The 26,319-nt window shown below is 47.5% G+C and overlaps 3 protein-coding genes and 1 long non-coding RNA gene across 9 annotated transcripts in view; 1 reads left to right on the forward strand and 3 right to left on the reverse strand.

Annotated features, from left to right (window-relative positions):
• EYA3 (EYA transcriptional coactivator and phosphatase 3) overlaps positions 1-3,856 on the reverse strand; it is a 35,499-nt gene extending 31,643 nt beyond the window's left edge. For all 5 annotated transcript variants that reach the window (XM_072355304.1, XM_072355297.1, XM_072355307.1 and 2 more), the window contains exon 1: positions 3,778-3,856. In XM_072355304.1, coding sequence (XP_072211405.1) covers positions 3,778-3,820 — 43 coding nt within the window. In that variant the 5' untranslated portion in view covers positions 3,821-3,856. The remainder of the gene's footprint in view (positions 1-3,777) is intronic.
• A 192-nt stretch (positions 3,857-4,048) lies between these two features.
• Positions 4,049-13,756, forward strand: LOC140261656 (uncharacterized). The gene is made up of 4 exons (XR_011905757.1): positions 4,049-4,181; positions 4,452-4,730; positions 10,827-10,991; positions 13,621-13,756. It is a non-coding gene; the product is annotated as an uncharacterized lncRNA (long non-coding RNA).
• Positions 4,072-10,391, reverse strand: PTAFR (platelet activating factor receptor). The gene is made up of 2 exons (XM_072355313.1): positions 10,249-10,391; positions 4,072-7,608 (listed from the first exon to the last, which is right to left on the reverse strand). Exon 2 carries the CDS (start codon positions 7,549-7,551, stop codon positions 6,505-6,507), a length of 1,047 nt encoding a protein of 348 aa, XP_072211414.1. The 5' UTR covers positions 7,552-7,608; positions 10,249-10,391; the 3' UTR covers positions 4,072-6,504.
• Positions 13,757-17,568: 3,812 nt separating the features above from the next.
• Positions 17,569-26,252, reverse strand: DNAJC8 (DnaJ heat shock protein family (Hsp40) member C8). Of its 2 annotated transcripts, none has more exons than XM_072355315.1 (9): positions 26,050-26,252; positions 24,903-25,004; positions 23,624-23,680; positions 22,588-22,654; positions 21,908-22,002; positions 21,014-21,085; positions 19,862-19,953; positions 18,950-19,025; positions 17,569-17,701 (listed from the first exon to the last, which is right to left on the reverse strand). In XM_072355315.1, the coding sequence occupies exons 1-9, from the start codon at positions 26,116-26,118 to the stop codon at positions 17,579-17,581; spliced, it is 753 nt and encodes a 250-aa protein (XP_072211416.1). In that variant the 5' UTR covers positions 26,119-26,252; the 3' UTR covers positions 17,569-17,578. The 2 variants fall into 2 exon arrangements, with proteins under 2 accessions (XP_072211416.1, XP_072211417.1); XM_072355316.1 differs by lacking the exon at positions 26,050-26,252 and adding an exon at positions 25,530-25,885.
• Positions 26,253-26,319: the final 67 nt, after the last annotated feature.

The following is a 26,319-nucleotide window of genomic DNA, read 5'->3' on the forward strand; positions in this document are numbered from 1 at the left end:
ATGGGGAAACACACTGTGTTGGGTTTTTTTTTCTCCACAAAAAGAAAACTTGGAAATAACAACTTCATCTTTGAGCAAAACAGTTCCCACTGAGCCCAGAAAACGGGGCAATGATTTCTTCTAGATAGATCTTAACACACAGCTCACCAAAGTGCCATGCACCACCTTTAACTCACAAAGCACAGCACAATGAATTATAAACACATAAAGAAAGTAACAAAGCCAATTCACTCCATTCTTCACAAGAATTCAACTCGTACCACAACTGCACTGACTGCTTTTCTAAAACAGCGAACGAGAAAACAGCCTGCACTCATTTTAGTGGTTCAGGTCACTGATAACTGGGTTGTAAACTTCTGGAGCTGCAGCTTTGGAGCAAAACAAAAACGGCATCAAAAATGATGTTTGTCTGAAGAAGTTTTAAAAACAAACTTGTAAACAATAGATTATATTGTCTCCCATTTCCAGATGCTACTTTTAAACCCATTAAAACAGGTTTGGAAATTTCCAGAGCCTTTACCCACAAGAGACTGAAGATGGATCACCCAGAAAAAGAACCCAGCATCATATCAACTGTGGGACAAAAGGAATTATTGATGCTACGCAGCTGTAAGCTTTATTTTCACTGGGAGATTTCACTAACACAGCCACCACCAGACACTGCAAGGAAACCAAGCTACACTTCTCCTAGAGAGAAACTTTCAGCACTCAGCTGTCAGCATAATTACATGTAAAAGGTGGCACTGCAGTAAATTGACGTATTTCTCTTGTTATTTTGCAAGAGAGGCAGCCATGGTATTTATCACCCTGCAATCAGTCCTGGGGACATCTGTAACTATTTGTGTCTTAGCAACAACAGTCACTGAAGTAACCTGCTCAAAATAAAAAATCATTAAAGAATGAAGTACTGGATATTTCAGATATTTTACTCTGGAAAAAAGTTCAAATGACTGTGTTTGATGCTCAGCAACTGTCACTGTTTGTAACTAAGCACATTCATTATACCGCTCCCTCCCATGGCATCAGTGCTGCTGGCAGAGCAGTGGCAGCACCCCTACATCCTCCAGGTGCCACGCTGCCTGCAGACACAGCTGTGGGATCCCTGTGCACAAAGGACTGCTGAGGGGACATCCCTGCCTTGCCCTCTGTCTCCAACACCGACATGTTTCCTGTGAAGCACAGAATGGTTGGGTTGGAGGTGATCTCACAGCACACCCAGCCCTAACCTTAGCTGTGGGTTGGGTGTCCCCTACCTGATCAGGCTGCCCAGGGCCCACCCATGGCCTCGGGCACCTCCAGGGATGGGGCACCCATCTCTCTGTATTAGCTGCTGAGCAGGGCTGGTGATGGAGCAGTGAAGGCCACAGGTAAAGCTGAGACATTCAGTGCCTTTCTTACTTCAGGCTTTACTGTCAAGGCCTGCTCTCAGGTCTTCCAAGTCCTTGTGCTCAGTGACAGGGCTGGCAAGAAGAGAGCATCTATACAGACATTACAGCTGGTAACCCAGGGGCCAGCTCTCCCAGGAAGCTCTGCTGGAGGCTGCAGTGCAGTCGTTGCTTCCCACCCAGGGAGGGTATGTGAGCCAAGGCTCACACCCTGAGTGTCCACTGCGGGGTTGGGAATTATTACAAAGCTGCACACATCTGTGATAGGGAAGTAACAGTTTTGCAATCCAATCCGCCCCATAAACCAACAACACGCAGTTACCAAGGTGCCACAACTGCCACTGACGTTGCATGGAAGAGCTGAGATACAGGCAAAAGCCACAGAAGGACACTGTGCACTATTTCTAAGGGCTCGAGCACTGCCAGACCTTCACCTCAGCTGCCTTTTTAAAGGTTACAAGTGAGAATGCAGCTGTGTAATGTTGGTTGTGTGGTAAAAACTGCAGAACTGCAGAAGTACAAATTAACACCCAGTTTTAAAAACCCACAAAGGTTAACAGGTACACAGTTAGGTTTGTAGGTCCACAGCTCTGCAAACCAATACAACTAAATAACCTCTAGGCATTTTTTAAGCTGTTAATGATGAAAACAGTGACTTGAGGCATGCAAATTGCTGTGATTCTAACCAAAAGCCTATCTCATTTGGTACCATGAATTTAGGATAATCTGCAAAGAGTCATGGAACCAAATAACTGAGACAGATGACAACTGTACAAGTCTTATCCTAATAGCAAATATGACTGAGTTTTAATTGCTAGCTGGAAGTTAATAGACTATAGGCTACGTGCATCACAAAAATGGAAGTAGAGCTAGCTCCATACACTGCAGAGGAGCTGAACTAGGTAATGACCTTTAAAGAGCCTATCCAACTCAAACTTCGATGGTTCTACAAACCAGGAACATCAAGAAGAGCTGATCTGAGTCCAACGCAGCTATGAAGTCCAATTGATCACAGCACTGCCAAGCCCAAGCACATCCTCTTGGATATGTCTGTACAAGCTCTGGTGCAAGCCCATACCAAACCCATCCAGACAAAAACGTGCAGGTTTACAGATAACAGAATCATAGAATCACCAAGGTTGGAAAAGACCTAAAAGATCATCCAGTCCAACCGTTCACCTATTACCAATAGCTCCCACTAATAAGAATGTACCCCGACAACAAAGCTGGTAACAGGGCTGAAGACCTGACCTATGAGAGGCTGAGACTTGGGTTGTTCAGTTTGGAGGTGACAAGGCCAAGAGGTGGCCTCATTTCTCCCTGCGGCTTCCTGGGGAGAGGAGGTACAGAGGAAGATGTTGGTCTCATCAATCCACAACCAGTGGCAGGACGTGGGAAGAGCACAAAGCTGCACCAGGGGAAGTTCAAAATGGACATTAGGAGAAATTTCTTCTCTAAGAGACTGGTCACACACTGGGACCACCTTTCTAATGAGCTGGTTGATGTCCCTTGCCTGATGGTGTTCAAGATGCATTCGGATAACGCCCTTTAACTTTTGGTTAGCCCTGAAGTGGTTGGATGAGATGGTCTCTGGGGTGACCCCACTGCTACCTTCCAATATTTAAAGTATTTAAACACGATGGAGACTGACTTTTTACGTCACGACAGTGATAGCACAAGGTGGAACAGTTTTACATTTAAAGAGGTAAGATTTAGGTTAGTTATGAGGTGAAATGCTTTACTCAGAGGGCGGTGAGGCACTGACACTGCTGCCCAGTGCTGTGGGAGTCCCACTCCTGGTGTCCCAGGCCATGGATGGGCCCTCGGCAGACTGACCTATGGGGGCACCAAGCCCATGGCAGGGATTCGGCTGGGAGGTTTTGAGGTTCCCTCTATCCCAACTATTACGTGACTCTGTTATAAATACGGTCCCGTCCAAAGGAACTGTTCTATTCTCTGAACTGCCTCTTTGCAGAGTTCCCACAAGGCCGCCTGGAGCTCCACACCGACAGCCGTGCAGACGGTCCCCGAGGCCCAGTCGCCCCGCAGGCCGTGCTTCCCGGTTACCTCACACCACCGTTCCTCACTCCCGGGCTCAATGAGCCGGGCAGCCTCTTCCCGCAGCTCTCGGATGCTCCCAGCGCCCTCAGGAGACACCGGGACTCCCGGAGTACAACACCGGGCTGCACCGGCGGCGCTCCTGGCTCCAACCCGACGCCATCGCCCGAGCGGCCCGCGGCATCCCTTCGGGCCCACAGGAAAGGCGGTAACGGAGCCACGCGCTCCTCCCGTTCCCCCGAGCCGCGGCCCCTTTGGGCCTGAAGGACCGGAGAGGGGATGAACGGCGGAGGCTCCTCGGAGCGCAGCCCAGCCGCATTCAACGAGCTCTTACCGAGAAGCGGCCCCGCAGCCGCACCCGGGAACGCGACCCGCATCCGACATGGCAGCGGCGGCCCCACGGATCCGCTGCAGCAGCAGCAAGACCCGGAAGCAGAATGCGGCTACACCAGAAGTGACGTCAGCGTCACCCAGAAGGCGGGAGCCGTGTTCTGTGAGGGGGGGAGCAGGGAGCGGTGGGTCCGATGGGGCTGAGCGTGAAGGCCGCACTGCGGGGTGTGTGTGGAGAACGTGCCGTGTGTGTAAATACTGCACGGCGAGAAGAAGGGAGACCTTAAAGGAGACCTCTGAAAGGCAGTGCCTTCAGGAAACACGCTTTATTTAGAGGAACGCTTGAGGATCCCTTTCAACTGCAGATCAGAACCGCGTCCTGCAGCACTGAAGTACCGGGAGCAGAAGGTCAGGCTTGTTTTAAATGCCTTTTTGCTGACTAACTTATTGCAACATCGGCTCGTGAGGCGGCCTCGGAGCTCTTCCCTTGCCCTTCCCCTTAGAAACAAGTTTCCATTTGTTCCCTTGAGCTCTCACTTGCCTTACAGCTGGTTTCTGTGCAGTGTTTGCTTGCTTTAACCCTGCGTGTATTTAACGTGGCTGCAGGTTTCCCTGTAGTCTATAGAAAACCAACTTACGCCTTTCTACACCAAATAATCCCTTTCCGTTTCCTCCAAGAGCTGCCAAACTCAAGCTGTCGGGTGCTTTAGCAGCTGTGAAGCAAGTGAGATCTACCGTCTGGTGAGGAGAAAAGCTTTGCCAGCTGGAAGAGCATCTCGGCCAGAATGTGCCATCTGAGAAGGGCAAAAACACAGGAGCACGTTCCTCCAGCTCCCAGGATTCGGCCTTTAAGATGAAGTTGTTGTGATCCTCGCTGTGCACTGGGTGGGCTGCAGCTGTGGAGCAAAGCTTTGAACGTGGCCAGGGTCTGCCAAGAGATGTCAGCAGGTATTCTTGGTGAGTGACCATACTGGAGCAGAGTACAGAGCCAGGAGGGGACACATTTGGCTTATGGTCACATCCTGCTCTCTGCCTGGTACAGAATTGAGCGCACAGCTCAATTCAGAGACAGCATTTTAGTTCTTTTGCTCATTGGCACACATATCAGCACAAAAGCTGCTGCAGGAGATACAGCTGAAGGACACCCATCTCCACTGATACATAGACAGGTCTGATAGTAACGTTGGTCTTATCTTGGGAAAGACTCCAGCTCTTCTTTCACCTTCTCCTCATAACTGGTGGGCATATGAAGGCTGCTGAGAACACAAGTATTGCCACGTCAGATAGACTTTTCTTACATTACCAGCCAGACTCTCCCATGTAGTTTGAGGAACCAAAAAATGATTGTTAAAAACAAGTAGCTTCCCTTCCTTACCCTGCCCAATTTCCTGTGCTGGATTGAGTAATTACAGTCAGAAAAATAAACCTCAATTGTCTCATGACTTGTAACAGAAATAGGCACCCCTGGAAAATTGCCTTAGGGCCCTACTGGCTGCTGCCAGCCCTGAGTGAGGAGTCTCAAGTCTTTCCCAATTGCATGTATTTCATCGCTGCATCACTATGCATCACTGGTTTACTCAGACAGTGCTGTGACCCAACCTAATACTTCATTTGTGGTAGATTATCAAGAACCAGTCAGCAGAAATAAAAAGGCGAGAGGAAGGACAATGCACGGTTGATTTTTACAATCCTCATACAAATAAATAAGAATGAAGATAGAGAAGCATTTAAAGTTTTGTTATTTTTTGGTCTCCTAATAATGCCCATGCTGACAGCAATCTTCTGTTAACCAGGGCATCCAAAATGAGGTGGGATCTCCACAGGCCCTAAATTACCAGCCAGCCAAAAACTACCAATCTGAGTGCAAGAGGCCACTTACTTTCCAGTTCTGCAGTCATACAAGAAACCAGGGCAGACAGCAGCCCTCTTTGGGGAGCTGATTTGGGATGGGGACTGAGGCACTGCCCATTTCACTTCCTTGTGTTACCTTTGTCTGGTGACTTGTCTGATACAGAAGCAATACAGATACAAAGACAGTTCCTAACAGCTGCTCAGAATTGTTACTTGATTACGTTAGCAGCTCAGCACGTTCCACCAGGTTGTTTAGAAGTCTTACAGCTCTGATACTGGGCTTTTCCTGGAAGCTGAACAGGTGAAGGACCAGACACGGTGCTATCAGGGCTGACGTAATGGGTAATCTCAGTGTACTTTGCTCACTGCAGACACTCACCGCATTTCTTTCAGGTTAAAGCAGATTGCCTGAGCTGCTGTCAGTGCCCACAGCACAGACAGAAGATGCTTTTCTCATAGATTTTTACAAGCTTCAGTTCTGCTGGTTGAGAGCGATAGAAGAAATCACAGAATGACGGAGGTTGGAAGGGACTTTGAGTCCATTTGGTCCAACTCCTGCTTCAGCAGGGACACCCAGAGCCTCTTGCCCAGCACCACATCCAGGTGGCTTATGAAGATCTCCAAGGAGATTCTCTGGGCAATCTGTGGCAGTGCTCTGTCAGCCTCACATTAAAAAGTTCCTCCTGATGTTCAGGGGGAACCTCCTGCGTTCCAGTTTGTGCACGTTGCCTCTTGTCCTGTCACAAATGAGCATTCATTCCTCTAACAAGAAAAATGAAAAGTAATATCCTGCTCCTGTCACGTCCCTCTGTGCCTTTGTCTGTGAAATGATGAGTGACTCATTCGCACACCTCAGTCTCTGCAGTCAGAAGCAACTGACCTAGAACCCAACAGCATCCTCTTGGTGGATGGTGCCCTCAATCACCGTGTCTGTGGTTTGCTTGGAGCACTTGCGACTCCCTTTCATGCTCTTCAGATTTTGTGATACGTGCTTCTGGAACTTCTTGGTGAGGAAGCAGTAGATGACTGGGTCCAACACGCAGTTCATACTCAAGAGGCACAAAGTCACCTGGTGAGCATCATTGAGCTGCTGGCGCAATCGACAGTTTTCCTTCTCCCATTGCTCCAGAACAGTCAGTGTCCAGGGCAGGTCCACAATGTGATGAGGCACAAAGCTTATGATGAACACAACCAGCACAGTGCAAACCATCCAGAGCGCCCTTTGCTTAACGTGAGCGTTCTTCCGCTGCTGCCCTGATTTGGAGAACAGGGTCCTGATAATGATGATGTTCCAGGCCAGGATAAATAGGAAAATGATGTAGAAGAGGGTGCAGATGATGACGTGAATGACAAGAACAGGTGTAACATCGCCAGTAGAGTCATAGCGCTCAAAGCAACGTGTATAATTATTTGAGCCAATCTCCTCCACATTCGTGTTGTCATCAAAAATATAATACAAAGCACTGCCCACTGTTATGATCCAGATGGCTGCTGACAGAAAGATCCCCCTTCTCTGGGTGGTAAACTGAGCTGCTTTAATGGGATTCGTCACAGCTTGGTAACGGTTGTATGTAATGACCATCAGGAAGGCAACAGAAGCGTAGGTGTTCACAAAGAATAAACAGCCAGCCACGTTACAGAGGAACTTGGGCATGATCCAGTCCCCGTGGTGGTGATAGTAAACAATCCACAGTGGCATCGTGACCAGGAAGAGCAGGTCAGCTACTGTCAGGTTCAGCATAAATATCTTGATTTCATTGAGTTTCTTGGTGGGGTAAATACGGCTGAAAATCCAGAGCACGTAGCAGTTGGCAACAAAGCCCAGAATGAAAATGATGCTGTAGAAAACAGTGAAGAGGCTGTAGCGAAATTCAGAGTCTATTGGGCACATGCTGCCTGCAGCAGCATCTTTGCTCTCTCCAGACATCGTGCTGTTGAGTGGACACGTGTGAACCACAATTCCTGCTGTAGCTTTTCTCCTTACCTGAGAAGAAGAAGCATAAAATGAGCTGATTGGTGTTGTGCCATTGCTAAGCCAAAGCCCAGCTTTCAATTTCAGCTGTCTGGAACCATAGGAGTTTTTGCCAGTGCCCCAGTTTGAGGTTCAGGCACCTGCTCTGTCCCCTTGGGTCCTGTCATCCATCCCATTCCCACACCATAATGTCCTCTGGGCCTTCATCCAGTGTTTTTTGCTATGTTTCATATCTCAGATCACTAATCTCAAAAGACTTATGCACAAAGGTTCATATAACAGATAAAACCATCTCCTCCTCCCAGCTACGCTGACTGAGCTTCTTCATCTTTTGCTATTGGCAAACAGGGTTTTCTTCACTCTTAGTTCTCTTTCTTTAAAGCCTGCCTGTTTTCTGCTGTGCCCTCATTCTGAATTCAGGCTTCTCTCAAAATGACATGGCTCTTTCTCTTTGTTCTTCCCCCCGAAGTTCTGCATCAAATGCAATTGGAGCAGCAGCAGTTCTGTGCTTTCCGGTGAAAGTAACTGACAAACACAGTCACTAAAGAGATGCCTTCAGGATTTCAATGTTACCAGTCCCCACCTCACTTAGTAGTTCTTTAGACCTTACCTACAGCTTTGACATCAAATTCCTGCACCTTCAATACCATCCGTGTTCTCATCTCAGGTCTGGGTGGGATTCAGACTGATCCCTTGCATGCTCCAACCTGCTTATTTCACCATGCAGAGGACACAAGGCCTGCTCTTCTCTCTAGCACCAGTGCTCTGCGAGACACTGGACTCGCCTCTCCCAGTCCTGCAGATCTGCTGGTTTTTGCTCCCTTGGGAAGTCGGAGGGAGACGACCCACTATCACAGAGTGGCTATTTTGTGGTGGGGAGCCACCAAAAAGAGTGTGTGAGGCCACTCATTCACATCACACAGGGCCTGTAACAAATCCAAGCCAACACAGGGTTTGTAAAATGCAGAACGTGATGGTTTCCCGTGTGAACCTTGCCACCAGTCACACTGCCTAAACTTCTTGTGCAAATGATGAGGGCAAAGCCGAGTGCTGCACGTTGCAATGTGCTCGCTGTGCTCTGCAGCCCCACAGACAACAAGTGTCTTGCAGCAAGCTTCCTCCTGGGCAAGCACCACTCTGCCTCAAAACTGCATCTTCCCTAGCAGCGGGGGCACAAAACCCTTTCTGAGACACTTTTGTGCCCACATGCTGGTTGGTTCCTCATTTGCAGTGGTGCATTTTTCCTCTCCAAATAGGGAAGTCAGCTCTACCTCAAGAAAACTGCCCCTTTCCTCAGAAAACTCTGCAAACACCTTCATACTTCTTTGTACTTCCCAGCTGGGGGGAGAGGAAGGCAGCTGTCACCTTTCCCAGCCTGTCCCTCCTCACTCCTCATAGATGCTTATGGATGTGACAACTCTGGATGCACACAACCTGCCATGGGACCTTCTCATTGCTGCTGGATGCTCTGCTCCCTGTTCTGATTTATGCAGGGCTCAAGGCAAGTCCTCATGGCTCCATTTCTGCACCCTCATTTATAGATGAAAAGCGCTCAGTGGGGACTCACCCCAGGTAAAGACATGAGAGGGTTTGCATCCCTGGCTCATTGCATCCCTGGCTCAGGGGCAGCGGGCACAGAAGCTTCAGGGAAGGGGTGAAGAGAGACACGTGGGGAACTCTGCTTGATGCACTCTTCTAACAGCAGCATAAGAAGTAAAATGAAGTCCTAATTACCTAAGATCATTAGAGACCTCATAGCTGGTTCAAATCTGTTTCCTAAACTGACCATTCTGAGTGGCTGCCACCTCCAGCAGACAGTTCTGCTGTTTGGGGCTGGGATCTTTGATGTTACCCACAAAGTCAATTTGGGCTCTGCTTGCAGTGAAATCCCTCCATCCCTGCATGTCTGCTGCTGCATGCTGGGGCTCCATGAATTTCTGTCTTTTTCCAGACCTGCCCCCAGTTGCTGGATTGAGCAGGCAGGTGCTAAGGAAATTAAACCTGTGCATCTCCCACCTGCAAAGCCCTACACAGAAGGAAGACAGCTTTGGGCTAAGGAGCTGCAATCTGACTGGAGAGATGAATGCAAGGATGTGCTCTAAGTTGTTAACTATGCTCTGGCAGGGCTTGGTCAAACTCATCTACCTTGGTAGTAGTTGGCTGTGCAGTGCCAGTCATGCAACTAGAAGAGAGCTCCCCTCCAAACTTATTCAGACTTGTCTCAGCCACAGCGACCATACTGGTCATCTCACTCAGTCTCTCCTCTTGAGGCAGTTCCTCTTTGTATAAAACACAAACGTTCTCTGTGCCAGCAGGAGGGAAAAGTGGTGGTGGAGTTCAAGCTGGCAGCTATGGGTCCCATACCCAGTTGCACCAGGCTGCACCGCGTTACCACATCCCTGGTAGCTGTAGCCCAAAGCCACTGCCCAGTACATTCCCCAGAGCTTTCTATCATCAGCTTTACCATGTGCAGAACTAGGGCTGGAAGTCACCAGCTGCACAGTGGAGTGGCTGGGATAAACACAGACTCCGGTCCCAGTCTCTCCTATGGGCCATGCTCTCCCATTAAGGATTTACTGGCTGATGGCCACGACATCAGAAAAAAACATCTTTCAGCAGGAATAGCATCAATAAAACGTCTTTTGTGCTTACCACAAAGGGATTCAGTGCAATGTGCCCATCTTCTGCTTTAGTAGAGATTGCTCTTATTGAGTGTGCTCGGTCCTCTTCTAAGAGTTATTTGCTCTGACCGCGGTCTGAAAGGTCTCCACGAGGGCAACTCTCAAGGAGAGGACACCAGAATGGGAGCAACTGCAGCATGACTGCAGAGTCACTAGAGAAGAGGAAACGTGTGACATCAGCTCAAAGGAAATGAGAAATAAAATAGCCTTGTAGAGGAAAGACAATCAACCGCAGCAAAGATCTGGAAAGTCCTTAGAGCTGTTTCCTCAAAACATCTGATAATCCCAAAGGAAGGCAGGGTTGGAATTGTCCTTTAAGAGCAGGATAGGAATCCACTCCTTGTCCCTGGGATCAGGTAGCGTTTGAACATCCTTCTTCTAAATAGATAAAAGGCAGAAGCCAGAAGAGTTTTGACGCAGTAACTCCAAGGAAAGGAAGTACTCGTATACCTCCCAGATAGACTCATTCTTTAGCAGAATCTCCTTACATTTGTGTTCGGTACAAACAGACCCATGAGTACAGCTGTGTCACATCTGCTTTGATCTCAGGGACCTTCAGCAGGCACTGGGACACCACAGCATGGCAGATCTTCTCCTGGACCACTCGCCATCACATTCTGACCACCACGATTGGAGCAGCCTGAGGAGCACTCATCACAGGGATGCATATCGGTGTGGTGCTCAGGAGGATGCCAGTGACGAGCAAAGCTGCAGGTACAGCAAAACTGCAGGTACAGCCCCAGCTAGGCCAGCACATTCCAAACTGCAGCTCCCATGCTGGGGGTTAAGCTCCATGCAGGAGGCATTAGCAGCACTGCAAAGCTGAACCAAAGACCTCGGTCCTCCTCGAGTGGCCGGAGCCCCGTTTGTGCCCTGCCTGTGAGAGTGATTCTGGGAACTGACATTAAAAACAAATTAAAAGCACTCCAGGGAGGCTGGCTGGCAACTGGTCCGTGGCTTTGGACAGAGCAGCCGGTGAGGATGTCTTGTCACTGGAGGAAGGGGACCATTAGCAAAGGCTGCAGAGCTGCAAAACAACGTGTGCTGTCCTGAGCAGCCAAATTCTTAGAGGAAATGAAAGCCTGGAAGGTCTGGGGAGGAGTTCTGGTCAGAAATCACTCCCTGCTCTTCTGGGGCTGCGCTGCTGCTGTTTCCAAATGTACAACATTGAATCCAGCATTAAAACACATGGTGGTTTTGGGAGCCCGACTTACAGAGCAGTCCAGGTCTTCCAGCACACAAAGTCCACCTGCACTGAATGCCATCCTGAAGGAGCCTTTAGTTTTATTAAGAAAAGGGGGTAAAAGATACTTTTGCTTGCTGTATCTGGGATGCTGGATCCTGGAGGAGCAAATCCCTGGGGATTGAATTAGTGGAGAAAAGCTCAGCATGGAGTGCAAGCAGAGCAGCAGCAGTTAGCAGGTGGGCTCTGCACACACACAGCTGCTTTGTTCAGTGACAGGGGTAGCAAATAGGAACAACACGACGTGCCAGCGCTGAGCTGCTGCCAGCAGGATGGGAGCAATGAAGTGCTGTGTGCGGGACAAGGACACAGCTGGGTGTGAGCCCTGCCAGTCCCAGGCAATGGGGGAGCTCTGCAGATGTGCACTGCGTGGAGCCAGGCGGGCTCTGGATGGTTTTGTTACACGGAGCCCCCAGGCAAACAGCCACAGACTGCACTACCACCACATCCCCACTCTTCCACTGCTACTCTGTGGTTGTGAGCTCCCGGCTGGGCAAGAGCCGTGCCACCACTCAGGGCACAAACACACACATCTGCTGGGGGCACTCAGGCAGAGAGGGTGAGGGCAGCCTCGGGTCAGAGACACCAGGGGGATGCACAGCCCACATCCCACAGCAACGAGACAGAGCATAAGGAGCTCGGGAGGGAGGGAGGTGAGCAGAAGGGATGGGATGTCCTTACCTTGGGGCTGACCAGCTCAGCAGACGCTGGTCCTCTGTGAGCAGCAGCAGCAGTTGAGCCGGGCCTGAAGGAGCTCTACCAGGAGGAGCAGGGACAGGAAAGAAGGCGCTGGTTCGCAGGTGGGTGACTCACTTCCCTCTTGGCACTTGCAACATGGCTCGGATGTGCCCCGGCCACACCCTGGTGCACAGCACGGATCTCACAGGGAAATGGCTGTGCAGGACAGGGGCTCGCTGCTCCCTGCCATCATCCTGTGCCCTGGGATGGGGCAGCCCCACCTGCAGCAGCTCCATGCCAGGGATCCGGGCTCAGCATCATCCAGGCAACTTACTCCCTTCCAAGCATGGGTGGCAGCCAGAGCAGCACTCCGTGCTTGTTCCAACACCTCAGCAGCAGCAGCTGACTTACAGGGAGGCACTGTGTCAGGATCAGGCTGCTCAGTGTGGGAGTCCCAGGGGACGATGAGGAAACACTGGCCAGAAATCCACCCCAGGCTGCAGCATTAAGTTCCCTTACCATGGCAGCTCCCGTCCCACCGCTTTGGGAAGAAAGGGTGGATGGTTTGGATGGAACACCCTTTCTTTGGGGCTCGCTCACCCTCTGGCTTGCTGCCACAGTCCCAGGGCATTGCTCAGGTTTCATGTGGGGTTTCCCCAGGTGTGCACCGACATTGCACAGACTAGAGGCATAACACCGCCCTGAGTCACTTGTGCTGTAACGAGATTCCACATTTCCTGCTGCTGCCTGCATTCACCGCAGGCTGTTTAACAAGGAAATGCTGCTGGGTTTTCTTTCTCTTAACAAGAGCCAGTTTCTGCAAGGAAGGAGGCATGAGGATTCTGAGAGCTGGGACAGCCACAAAGGGCTGAACAACCACTGCTGGTAGGGGCACAGAATGCTGAAAGTGCATCGTATCCAACCTGGGCTGTTATCAGAACAGGCACAGCCCACAGTCACACAACTCCCCATCTAAGCCTGCTGGACACCCAACCGCCCTGTTTGAACCATAACAAGTGCACCGGGCCACATGCCAGCATGATTTTCCTTTACAAGTGCCCCTTTTCGTCATCAAAACACACTCACGTAAACTCCATCCCAGTCAATACAGCAAAGTGTCCAGGCAGGGTGTGCCTGCAGCTGAAAAGGATGTGCCCAATAATACAGATGACGGATAAATCCCACCCATCATCTTCAACTTGCATCCTTGCTTGCTTTGGTGAGAACATTGTTTTGCATGTGAGGCAAAAGCGAGGGACTCTGCACCTTAGTTTCATGTTAATATTAATGTGACTGGATCTGGATTTGGCAGGTCACCTGAGGTCACTGAGGGATGTGGGCATGGTGGGGGTGGGGATGGACCTTGGGGTTTTGGAGGTGTTTTCCAACCTTAATGATTCTATGACTTCTCTGCCACTGTAGGACACGCGGGTGTCTCAGATGGGAAACCTCAATGAAGCAGGCTGCCAGAGCCTGGCAATGTGAAGAGTCCATTTCAGTGGTATGGAAGAGGTCAAACTATAGATCTCCTGCTAGAAATGACTCAGCTCTCCCAAAGCGTGTAGCCGTTCTTGCCCAAGGAGTCTGAAAGCCTTTTTGTGCCCATATTGAGCACAACACCAAGTCCAAGCAGCAAAAGGCATTGCCAAAACAGCAGGAGCTGCCAGCAGCCAGAGGAGCACGGCACTGCAGCAGCAGAGCTCTGGGAAATGAGGAGAGATCTCAGCCCACAGCGCAGTCACACACGCTGTCAGGCCCTGGGGCAGCAGGTTGGTGCACAAGAGACAACACCCAGATCTCATTCCTGTGGGAATCGCAACTGCCCCAGCAGAGGAGGCCTTGCTGCTTCTACTTCTGTTTGTAAGGAGAAAAGGAAGCCATGACGGCCTGTGCGCTCCAGATAACAGCACTGCATGCAACAGCCCAACTCTTTGTGAAGGAAACTTGCTCTGCTGAAGCCCAACCTCTCAGTTTCATTTGCTTTGAGAGAGAGTAGCCTAGCACAAACCCCTCTGGTGGGCAGGAAGAGGAGAGCGCCTGCCCTTGATATCTCCCCCCTGGGTCCTTCTATCCAGCATTGCCATTCCTATAGGTAATCCCCCAGAGCTACAGTTATGCTCCTGAAATAGGCAGGGTAGGAGAAAGAGTGGTTCTCCATGCACTTACAAGGACAGGGCATCTCGGGGAAGAAGGCCAGAAGATAAAGCCACATACACAGCATAGGCAAGGTGGTGCTGGACCCAATGCAATTTCATACCACGTCCAGCAGCATGGAGCTGGAGATGATAAGCAGAAGAAAACATCTCCACCAGCATCTGCCAATACGTGGCAGAGACATCCTCAGCTAGCAGGAAACATTTCTTGCTCATTTCCCTCCATAACCTCTTGCTCTTGGGTTCAGGAAGAGAACAGCTTGTTGACTTAGTTTCCCTCTGTACCTCTGCTTGTTTTCATATACTCTTTATGAAGGCAATAGAGTAAAGCATGTCTAAAAACCAGGCATCTGTGTAATCTGTAAGGCACCACCACCACCAAAGGGCTTCACAGCAAGGAGGACTGTTTTCCACTTCATTCTGACTTTCCTAACAGAACTCTGATCTATTCACTACCAGGAATCCCGAGCAGCAGGAGTAAATGAGAGCACACCAGTGTGTGCTGCAACCTAAGCTGAATGTTAAGTCACACAATGGTTTATGCCTCTTCAAGAACAAGTTTCATCTCTGTCTTATCGCTCAGGTTTTCCACAGCTGTCATAACTTGATTTGCAAAGGGAAAGGCAACCTCCTGGCCTTAGGAGGGAACCAAATCCTTTTGGGATTCCTAGAGATCTCCTTACTTCCACTGATGTGTTTTCTTGTTTTATGTATCAAGGACAAATACTTCAGCCTACACACAGCTCTGACCAAACACAGCTCCAAAGAAGATCTGGGGGTTTCAGGATTTGCATCATCTCTACCTCTTGAAATTGAAGTGTTTCATTCAATCTATCCCACAGCCTTGTTGTGCGCTGCAGAGGTCAAGCAACAGCTCAGACTGCATCTGTTGGGTGCCTGCATTGTGCATTCACTTATTATCCATCCAAGCAATTCAAACAAGTTTGATTTTACAAAGCCTGAACAAAAGGATCAAAATTAACCTCCCAGGATCCCTTCAATACAGCAGGGAAATAGTCAGCAAAGGGCCAGGTATTCTGCTGTTGCTAAAGCCCACCCAGCTGATGAGAAGCTTCAAAGGACCTGGCTGATAAGGCAGGAGAAAAACTGAGTATTCAGACATACAAACATACAGGTGGGACAAGAAGAAAGGAAACAGGAGCAGCTAAACTGAAAGTGAACAACCTTATTTTGAAGACATTTTTGTGCCCCAGCCAAGGCACGCTCAGTGGAACAAATGACTTGAAGGAGCTCAAGGCTGCTCCCCTCAGGGTCAGTGCTATGTTGTTCCATCGGTCACACTCATAAACAGATGCATTTCTGAGAATCAGGAACTTCACATGGGTCATAAGAAACATCTCAAGTTCTAATAGGACTCATCCTGTTCTACTTGGGGGAAAAAAACAAGCATGAAAAGAAGATCTGAAAGGTCAATACCGTGTGTCAGCAAAGTGATTAAACCATGTGAAAGGAAATGCTACCAGCAAGACCAAGACTTCAAAATCAAAAGCAGTGACTGGGAGAAAAGTCACTGGGAGAGAACTCCAAGTGAGCAATACTTTGACGGGAACCAGAGCCAGCTGAGTGAAAGGAACAGTATCTTCTGGGTGAGAGACTCCAGCTGGATCTTCTGCACAAGAGCTCTACCCTCTGAGCTACTGCCCAGCACTGCTCGTCTCTTACAGCCCTTCATCCGGGAAGCAGAGGAGATGCATCTCAGAGATAACACCACTAACGTGAGCTAACGCTTTCCCCATGACTGAGTCTAACTGCTGCCTCAACAAAGCTGTGTCCCTCCAAAGCATTCCCAGTTGATGAAGGAACAAGCAATGCCAATAAAAAGGAATTTCACAGCAGTGCTGCACAGTTCAGTCTACCTTAGTTTTATAAGGAAGGCATGTTTGGGAGCTGCTTTTCCTGCAGAGAACTGTGTGCTAACACAGCTTGATCACGTCACCCTTCTTCTGCAACATGCAGAAAGAGGTCAACCATCAAAACCTATAGAACTTCATGGAAGCCTCTACCCACAAGCCCCAGGTATGAGGATTGCCATTAGGACAGAAGCTCAGACAGAGGTCTCCAGAGTCCACCAGGCACACTTGAATCAGTAACGCACTCCACTTTGTTTGCCTTTCAATAGCTGAGAATCTCTTTGAAACTTAAATAAGCACCTGAAGTTTTAAAAAACAAAACTCGCTATTTCAATCTGATTCCATAGCTCTGAGAAGTTACACCTCCTCCCCACCCCCAGGAGATTCCTCCCGTCCCGTCTATGCTCCCAACCCAAAGGCATGGCAGCAAGACCAGGGATAAGCTTGGACTATGGAACACCGCATCCAGAGTCTGCTCAGGCAGCATCCAGAGAAGAGATGTTTTCTCCCAGTCTTCCTTACTGCCACAATGGAGGACTGCTAACTCAAAATTCAAGTCACATCAGACTTTGGAACAACTACAAAACCTTACCAGGGCGAGTGTTACTGAGCAGCAGTACCAGCTCAGTGGCCAGCATTCAATTTGCAATTGTATCTTTGAATAATTCCTTGCCAAAAAAAAAAAAGAGGAAAAAAAAGGTAACGTGGGTAAAAATTTATTTTACATACGGACCATTGCAACTTAACTATTATTTGAGACGTTCTGTTATCTTTACAGAAAGTGACCAGCTGGTCTGAGATTAACAGAAGTGTGAGCTTGAGAGCTGGGATTTCAGAATGGAAATCAGATCAGAAGAGTCCTTCCAAACACCACGCAGTGCAGTGGGGAGCTGCAGGTCTCTTAACTGCAGCTCAGCTGCACTGAACGGTAATGGAAGCAGATCTCCAGAATCAGCTCAGACCTTTCTGAAGCTGAACTTGCTGAGAAAGATGATGCCTGGCACAGGCACGGATGCATTTCTGACACTTGGTTCAGCTCTCAAACTAGAAATGAATATAGTGAAACAGCACAATCTCTGTAAGGTACAAAACATCGAGTTACAGGGCAGCAGACAGACAGGACAGCAATAATGGGAGGACCCTCCTAAGCCACGTATTCTACATTTAGCGAGTTCCTGGCTGGGTTCAGACTATGGCCCTAGTTCAAATGAACTGAGTACAAAAAATACTTTGACCAATAATTAATTGAACTGGAAACAAACAGTCTACTAAAAAGCAATTCTTACTCTAGGTGACAATGAGTCCTTAAAAGCAGGGAGGGGACTGGGGAGCTGCTCTTTGGCAGTGCTGCCAAGATCATTCACGCTGCTCCATTTTTACTTTAGGAGGTCTCAGGAAGGTCCTGTTCTTCTTTTCTTTCTTGCCTTTTGTATTTGCCTGGAAATTTCTCCAGCTGTCCACACGACCATCCCGACTTTCCTGGAAACAAAAGAGAGAAAGAGAAAGGTTAACAACTGCAAGAGCCAGAGAAGAGATTCTGCATATTAGCTTTGAGAGATCGGTATCAATTTGCCCCTTATGCTGCACCCTGGCAGCCAGGACATGCACCTGCAAGGCTGGAGAACACGCTTGTAAGTGCAGAGGTTCAGCTGTTTAGGAGGAGTATCAATAGCTCTGCAGTTCTCCTTTTTGGTACATCGTTATTTGCTTGTAAAATGAGTTCACATTTCCTCAGCATCTATCCTTCCCTGCATCTGCAGAGCAACAACACCCAACTCCTCCAACCGCAACGACCACAGATCACAGAACTTCTGCCAGCAATGCTACCACAGCACATATTGCTCTACCTGGCAATACATGACCAAACTCCACTGTGCACTCAACACAGCAGCACTACACAAATGCAGTCAGTTCAGTGTTTTCCAGGATACCCAGCTTCCTGTATCCATATGGTACAGCATATGAACAGAGAAACTCTGCCCATTTAAGTCTCTGAAAAAAATCCCAGCTGTCTGCTTTCCAATGGGTGCCAGCCCAGCACACAGAACTCTCTGCCAGACACCTTGTTTTATAAAGGCCTCTCCAGCATAGTCTGGGATTAAGTTTGAGGGTCAATGAATAATCTAGCACATCCTTTCAGGAAGTCCTGCACGTGGCTATTAAATTCTTTCCTGCCCACCCAGCTCTCTATGCCATAGAACTTGCCCTCTAGATCAGATACTTTGGCAGACTGTATGTCTGTCACCTAGAATAGCAGCACAACCACAGAGCCACTTACAATGCTTCTAGACCTTCAGTGCAGACTAGAAGGAGCAAAGGGAATTAGCAATTATTTGGATCTTTGGTATTTGTAAGAAATAACGATTCCCTGAGCGCCAGCAATCTGCTTGATAAGTATCAACCCAGTTCAAACCAGCGGTTGAACAGCTATGATTACCATCAGTGACTCAGGTTAAGTAATTCCAATTGACAACTTGGGCTAAAAATAAGCCACTGACAGAGCTGAAAAGACATACTGTCACTTCATTTACAACACACCTGTTTCGAGAGAAGTGATATCAAAGCTCTATCAGGTTTATGCCAAACCATTTCACTACGCATTTATCTAAATCAGCTTGAGCACCTGCCAACAGAAACTCTCTCTTTTCACAGAGAGATTTCCAGCAGCGTGGCGAAGAATTGCTGAGGCCCATCCCATACGTGGCATTCAGTTAAGCTGCTGATTACCTCAAAGTTCTTCTGCCATTCTCGTTCTCGTTTAGCCTTCTCCTGGGCTTCAATTTCTTCTTCTCTCTGTCGTTTCCTGGAAGGGAAGCCACAATGAAGTTGTGAACCACAAGCACCTACATTAAAGAAACAAAGTGACACTTTCAACATCTCTCTGAAAGCTCTTCCAATTTCTTGGTAAGTGACAATTCAATCAGTAATTACGCACACCTGTGGCTGCACAGCAAAAAACAATTGGTTTCAAAACTAGAGCAAGCAGAGATGACAGCATGGCACCACTGACACGTTTAATCAGTGAGTCATCTCTTGTAAAGCAAGTTGGAATCCTTCATAACTCTAGTGATAACTATCTACAACTGCTCAGGGTACACGTTTTGAGGAGTTAATAAACACATGAATGTGCAAGTAAGAAGGAGAAGGTTTTTCCCTTAATTTTTATCTCTGCTCTGTGAAGTGCATCTACAGCAACTACTCAGGCAACAGGCGATTGATTACAATCACAAGTGCCACAAGATATTTCTGGCAATTAGTTAAAATTAGAAATCAACTGTTTGCATGCAAACAACACTTAAAACCATTTCATTTTGTCGGCCTTTACAGAGTATTTAAGCATAGTAAATGTATCTTAAGAATAGGAGGGAAAGCTTCCTATTTGCATTCTTCAAGCACAGACATCTATACTCAACAAAGAAAAATGGAATCTACATCATTAGAGGTATTCAAGCTTCATTTTGACAGGATCCTTGTTAATCTAATCCAAGGTTGTGCTTTCAGCAGGAGGTTGGACCAGATGACTCCCAAAGGTCAGTTCAAACATTTCCTTTCCTCAGATTCTCTAACTTGTAATCTTTTGCTAGGAAGTGTGAAGGGCAAAGCAGAGCCTGAGCTGCACAAGCAGAATGCTGTTTGTACCTTTCATGCATTTCTTTAGCTTCTCTTTCTTTCCTCTTAATTTCCAGTTCAGCAAAGAGCTTCATTGTCTGTTTGTACACAGCCTGTTTGAACTGTAAAACACACATTTGGTCTTAAAGCAATGCACGTTAACACAGTTAGAAAAATCTGTTCTACAGAAGAATGTGAGAAGCATAAAAAGACAGTAAAGCATGCATGTGCCCACACAGCCTCATGTCCTGCACTGAGCTCAGGCCATAGCAGAGTCATAGGAAACAGTACAGAACACTGCTGGTTATATTCTAGCCCTAACGTAACCAGGAAGCAGCTACTTAATGGCCTAATAATATTTCATTTTCATTTGTATTCATGAAGCTGTGCCTAAACTGATCTTCATTTCAAGCTCTCTTATTCTGTCCATTGAGTTCTGCAATACCGCAATATTTGACATATTAAAAGAAGGTTAAATGGTCGCGGTATAGATGGTGAATTCCCAGCTGACCTCCTTGATGTGTTGTAACAATTTAGCCCTGGCTTTGCAGTGGAAAATATCTCTGTAATTAAAACAAACTTCATTATTAAATAACTGCAAAAGACCTCCGAAAATCAATGCAAAATAAGACCATTATGAAGTTGCTGGGATGGCACCAAGAGGAAAAAGGACACTTTGTAGGAAAAAAATGATGAATTTGTAAGATCAACTTGTTTGAGAACAGCAGATCTATCCTCAAAACAGCAACTCTATCCTCAAATGCAATATGCAAGAAACAACCCAAACAACCCTTCCTACAACATGTCCCTCAAAGCACATTTTAGACATGCTGCAATGGGTTCTCTCTGCTGACAGTAAGATTCCAGCATTCAGAACACAAAATGAAATTCAAGTCAAACAAGAATGTTTGATGGACAAGCAATAATGCCTTACTCCTAGGAAAGAACTGGATATTTTGATCTATGTAACATCATAATGCTTTTCCTCTTTACACTACAGTCAAACTACTTCCAGGATGGATATTACTCAGTGCATGGTACAGTCATTTACAACTTATTCTTCTGTAAGAAGAAGGGTTTACAACACTCAAACAGACAAAGAAACGTCTGCATACTGGTGTGGATTCCCATTCCTTAAAATACATTCTGTACTCCTCAGTCACTCTGAAGGACACAACTTACAACTTCAGGATCATCTTCTTCTACATTGGGAGGTTTTCCATCCTTCTTTAATTGCTTCTTTTTTTCTTTCACCTAAAGATTAAGAATGAAAGTAATAGCCTACAAAGCTTTATAAGGATCCCCCAACTGTATCTAAATAGCATTGTGTTCTATTTGAAGAACTGTTAGTCTGGATGACTGTAAGTTCTTGATTTAGATCTATGTTTTATTTTACATCAAAATCTCCTGGCTTTCAGCCCAAATATACACACGATCGCTGTCATGTGAACTGCAGTCATTAAAAATAACATGTTAGATACTATTCATCCAACATAATCCCCTTCTCTTTTCTTTGTTAGTTTGTTTTTAAGGTACATTTACATCCAACATGTACCATCCAAACTAGCAGGAAGCTTATTTTGCATTGCAATACTTGAAATATTAACAATAACAAGCAGAACATAAAGTGTTCCTTGATTTAAAGCATCTGATTTCTCCCATATCAGCTTGTTATGTATAGTCTGCTCATATTACTCAACTAACTTCTTGACCGTTGCAATCCAAGCTCCTTATCTTATAGGTCAAGATTTTCCCCAAAACTTCCCAGTCTTCAGCTTTCACCACCTATTATCTTCCACCTACACAGACCTGAACTGCATCATTCATTCACAGACTGAAAAAAAAACAACAACTATTTAGGTCAGATCTTGTGGTTTGACCTAATTACTTCAGGGACCAAATTTCACTGAGTTATCCAGTACTGAGCTCAAACACAGCCTCAAAGCACAGCTGTTCATGCCTTGAGAAGCTCAGTTCACCTGCACAGCTGCATCACGAGTTTTGTTCAGTTCACCTTTTAACAACCAGGAGAAACAAAAAAAAAATCAAAGTAAGAACAGTTTATGGGATACTCACAGTATGTTCCACATATTCTTTTCCTGCCTGTATCACATCCAAGGCCCTCTTCTTTTGCTCCTGATCTAGCAGCAGCTTGTATGCTTTATCTACAGCTAAAAAACAAGTACCAACATTTATAGTAGTCACAATCTAAAGGCATCACGAGATTGCTACTTTGTAGGGTTTTGAGGGGTTTTTGTGCTTTTTTTTTTTCCCTATTACATCCAGGTAAGTGATTTCATGATCAGTCAAACGAAATGTGGGGCGTGGTATTGTCAGAGACTGTCAGATGCCTCTGAACATTATAGGGTTAAAGCATCGATCCTATCAAGTGATTTAGTTACAAGGTATAAAGTTTACCTTGAGGTTGGCAGTGCCTCTGAAACCATTTTATTACTGTTACACACTCTTTGAATAAAATCTAATGCACAGAATAAACAGTTTTTCTTGGAACTATCCTGAAGCCCAATGGATGAGTTCGTCCTACTGCGAACTAACAATACCATTACTGCCACCTAGTGAAATGCTGCTGCTGAAATGCCAACCAGATGCCAACATCTGCTTCTCCTTCATCTAAAACACCTCTGCAGCAATTCTGTCCTTTAGCAGGGTCTTACAAGCATTTAAAACAGCTCCAGAAAAAACAGTAGTCCAACTGCTAGGACACTCCAGCTCAGCCAAGGGTGAGAGTCACTTACCTTCAAATGCCTTCTGAGCTCTATCTGCATCATCTTGGTTTTTGTCTGGATGTACCAATATTGACAGCTGCAAAAGAAACAATCTTGCCATCAAGATGCTTTTGAAAAAGAATAGACTACTGCAGTGGTTTCTGTGAGAGAACAGCTCAGACAGGAGGAATCAGAGGGGATGACACGAGTCATTCTTTTTCCATACCTTTTACTTCTGTCACTGTTAGCCAGACTCTCTAGTTTATCTACATCTTTCCTGTGATGCTGAAAACCAGTGCCAGTACACTGGTGAAAATAAAACAGTCACTTCCTGACTTTTACCCATGACGCCTGCTGGTTCATAGGAAACAGGCTTTCTTCCTGTCCCCAGTAACAGCACGGTGCTCATTTACCCTGTGACTTGCAATAGCCAGGTATCTTTTTCCTTCTACTGACTGTTCCACATTCTGCAATTAGACATTCGATTTCTTCAGTTAATAATTCCACACACCGATTTCATTCCATCACTTTGACTTCAAAACACTTCTCTGCAGTATTCTATTAGCATAAAGCTAAGACAGCCGTGTTCATTAATAAGCAAAGTTGAGAACTCAACATCAGACTGAAACATCATCCTTCAGTGCCTCATGCATAAGCATAGAAGAGGAGCCATTGAGCAGGGCTGCTGCTCTCTCAGGTAGCCCGACCACAAAAAACAATCAGTGAAATTCTTAAAGAAATCTGGATCAAAGATAATGTATTTAAGAGAAAGGCAGATGTCAAATGTTGACCTCCTCTTTGGACTAAGCTTCAATACACTGCTTATATGTGGGCATTTCAGTTCACACTGGCTCAGTCACACGTTTTACCAAGCAGCATACCATGCACGGACCAGCTTTCCCCTCATGGATACAAAGATTGTTCTACACATTTCTTCACAAAACAGCTGCTTGTCTCTACCCAGACACAGCTTTTCCACTGCTTTCCCCATTCTCAAGCACAGCTGCACAATTTCTGCAGGGCTTCTTGTTTCATTTCAGAAGCTTCAAATGCAAAAGTCAAATACCTGTCGGAACCTTTTCTTTATTTCTTCATCTGTGGCTTCAGGATCCATCTGCAGAACCTAAAAAAGACCACGGCAACAGAGAAAACTCAACAGTATGCCCCACGTTTCAGGATCCTGGCAGCAAGCTCTGAATACTTGGTTCAACAGCATACAGGCACATCAGAAAGCTCACCCCAATGGGGAGCTGCTTCAGGATATGAGTTATCACCTAGTAAAATGGAAACGTTTTAAGGGACACCATGATTGGGACATTGTACTTTGAGCAATGCTATGTTTCTTTGAGCATGCCAATGTAATTTGGCAGAAAATAAACTCCATTGCATTTCAGGTTGTCCTCAGATATCAGAGAGGCTGGGAACAGCTGAACATAGATTCTGAGCAATGCCCAACCCAGTGCTTTAAGTCTGGTCACAGAACTTCCATAGTTATGGATTCTCAGTGTACTGCTCAAGTCCCCAATCCAACACTGCTCTTTCTAGGAGTCAGTATGTCAGTTTCTCCTGATGCTGCCAACATCTAATGTTGCCCAGGGAACCACTATGGATCATAGAACTTGGCTGCAGGGTCTGCAATTCACTCCAATCTCTCTACTGTTTAATGGACTCCTTCAATGCCAGCTGCACTCTGCTTCTGGACCCCTGTGAACAATGCTGTACCTTAGTTTGCAAGTCACCTATTGCAATAGTTTCACATCATGGCAGAGGGTTGGAACTGAGTGGGTTTTTAAGGCCCCTTCCAACCCAAGCCAATCTGTGATTGTACAAATACCCAGAACACCACCACGATGTGCTCCCTTCAATGCTTTCCTTTTAAGATTTTAACTGATTGCAACTGGAGCAACACAATCCAACGTGCAATGGAGATATGCAGTTCCCAGCGACTCCTCCAGGATTGCTCTCTGCTATAACAAGTGAGTCTCTCAATCCTTCTATGCACAGTGGGATGAACACCCAAAATAAAGGACAATCAGAAACCCTGAGTCAACAGTGGTCAGAAGGGAACCTGACAGTGTGCCACCTGCTACGTTATCATTCACAAAGCATTTAGTGTTACTCTGCCAAATCTCCCAGAGCTGTTAAACAAGAGAAGCATGCCAACAGAACACAATTCTACCCTGCCATAAAGAAATCAAGCACATATAGATCATCTTGTCTCCTGCACTGTAATTCATGTCTAGAAATCTGTACCTTTCTAATTCTGACCTCTTTCCAGAAAGAAATACTCCGTAAATCTAGAATTGGGTTTGCTAAGTCAGACAGGAGAACATGATCAGACTAACCTCGAAAGGATTCAAGTTGAAATAGGAAGATCCAGGTCGGGTCAGCCTGTCAATTTGGTTTTTTGATGTTAGAACAGAATCTCGTTTTTCAATTTGTTTTACCTGCGGAACAAAAGACACTCATTAACCAACCATAACAACACGCTTACCTGCTTTCCTACGTGACGGCTACACCAACTGTTACCATTCTGTGCTCTAACTCACAACACCTCTTGCTCATCTCAAGCCTGCAGTTATTCAAGCATTAGCAGGGCACATTTTTCAGCATTTTCTACAGCATGACAGCACTGTCAGCATCATCTTCCAGCTATAAAAGAAATCCAGAAAACACTTCTGCCTTTGTCTTCCACGGCTTGCTCAGCAACTGTGCCTTTTTGCCCTCACTTCACTCCTACACTTTACCAGTACCGTCATCCCGATACCTTGGATACCAGCTGCAAGGCTGCTTTTAACCCAGTACTGCCAGGAGAGCCCACTGAACGCCATCACATCACCGTAAGCAAGCAAACACCTTTCACTCTGACCATTCACTTCTATCCATCCAAACCAAACCACGGACTGGCGTTCACTATTCATCACTAGGGAAAGGAACACGCAGCCGTTCACTCAGCAGGGCTGTTAACCAACCTGAGGGACACACATACGGGATCCACCTCCAGCTCTTTCGGCCACACAGTAACAACAGCGCAGCACCGGGCTGAGCTCGGAGCTGACAGCAGAGCCCACAGAGCAGAGCAGAGCAAAGCAGAGCACAGAGCAAAGCAGAGCACAGAGCAAAGCAGAGCACAGAGCAAAGCAGAGCACAGAGCAAAGCAGAGCACAGAGCAAAGCAGAGCACAGAGCAAAGCAGAGCACAGAGCAAAGCAGAGCACAGAGCAAAGCAGAGCACAGAGCAGAACAGAGCCCACAGAGCAGAGCTCACAGAGCACAGAGCCCGCAGTGCCGCTCACAGCCCCACACGGCTGCAGGGCTCACCCGGCCGGGCCCCTCCGCGCCGCCCCCTCCCGCCCCCACACAGGCTCCGCTCCGCCCGCCAGGCCCCAACACCGCCGTGTAGGCCGCGGCGAACCGGAGGCGGGCAGACGGGTCTCGGGATGGCGGGGCCGGGCTCACCCCCCCCGCCGCCGCCGCGCTCGGCCGCCGGTACCTCGCTGTAGAAGGTGAGGAACGCCTCCTCGGCGGCGCCCCCCGCCCCGCGCTCCTCCGGAGCCGCCATCGCCAGCACCGCGTGACGCTACGCGCATGCGCCAGCGCGACGCTGCAAACCAAGAGGGAGAGCGGCGATCCTCCGGCACGTGACCGCAGCGGAGCGTCGTGGTAACGGGGGCGGAGGAGGAGGAAAGAAGCGCATGCGCGGTCGAGCCCATCCCGCTCGGCCCGGTTGGGCGCGGTGCCGGCCCCGCCCCTCGCGGCCCGT

The sequence above is a fragment of the Excalfactoria chinensis genome, chromosome 22 (assembly GCF_039878825.1).
Source record: "Excalfactoria chinensis isolate bCotChi1 chromosome 22, bCotChi1.hap2, whole genome shotgun sequence".
Taxonomy (NCBI): Eukaryota; Metazoa; Chordata; class Aves; order Galliformes; family Phasianidae; genus Excalfactoria; species Excalfactoria chinensis.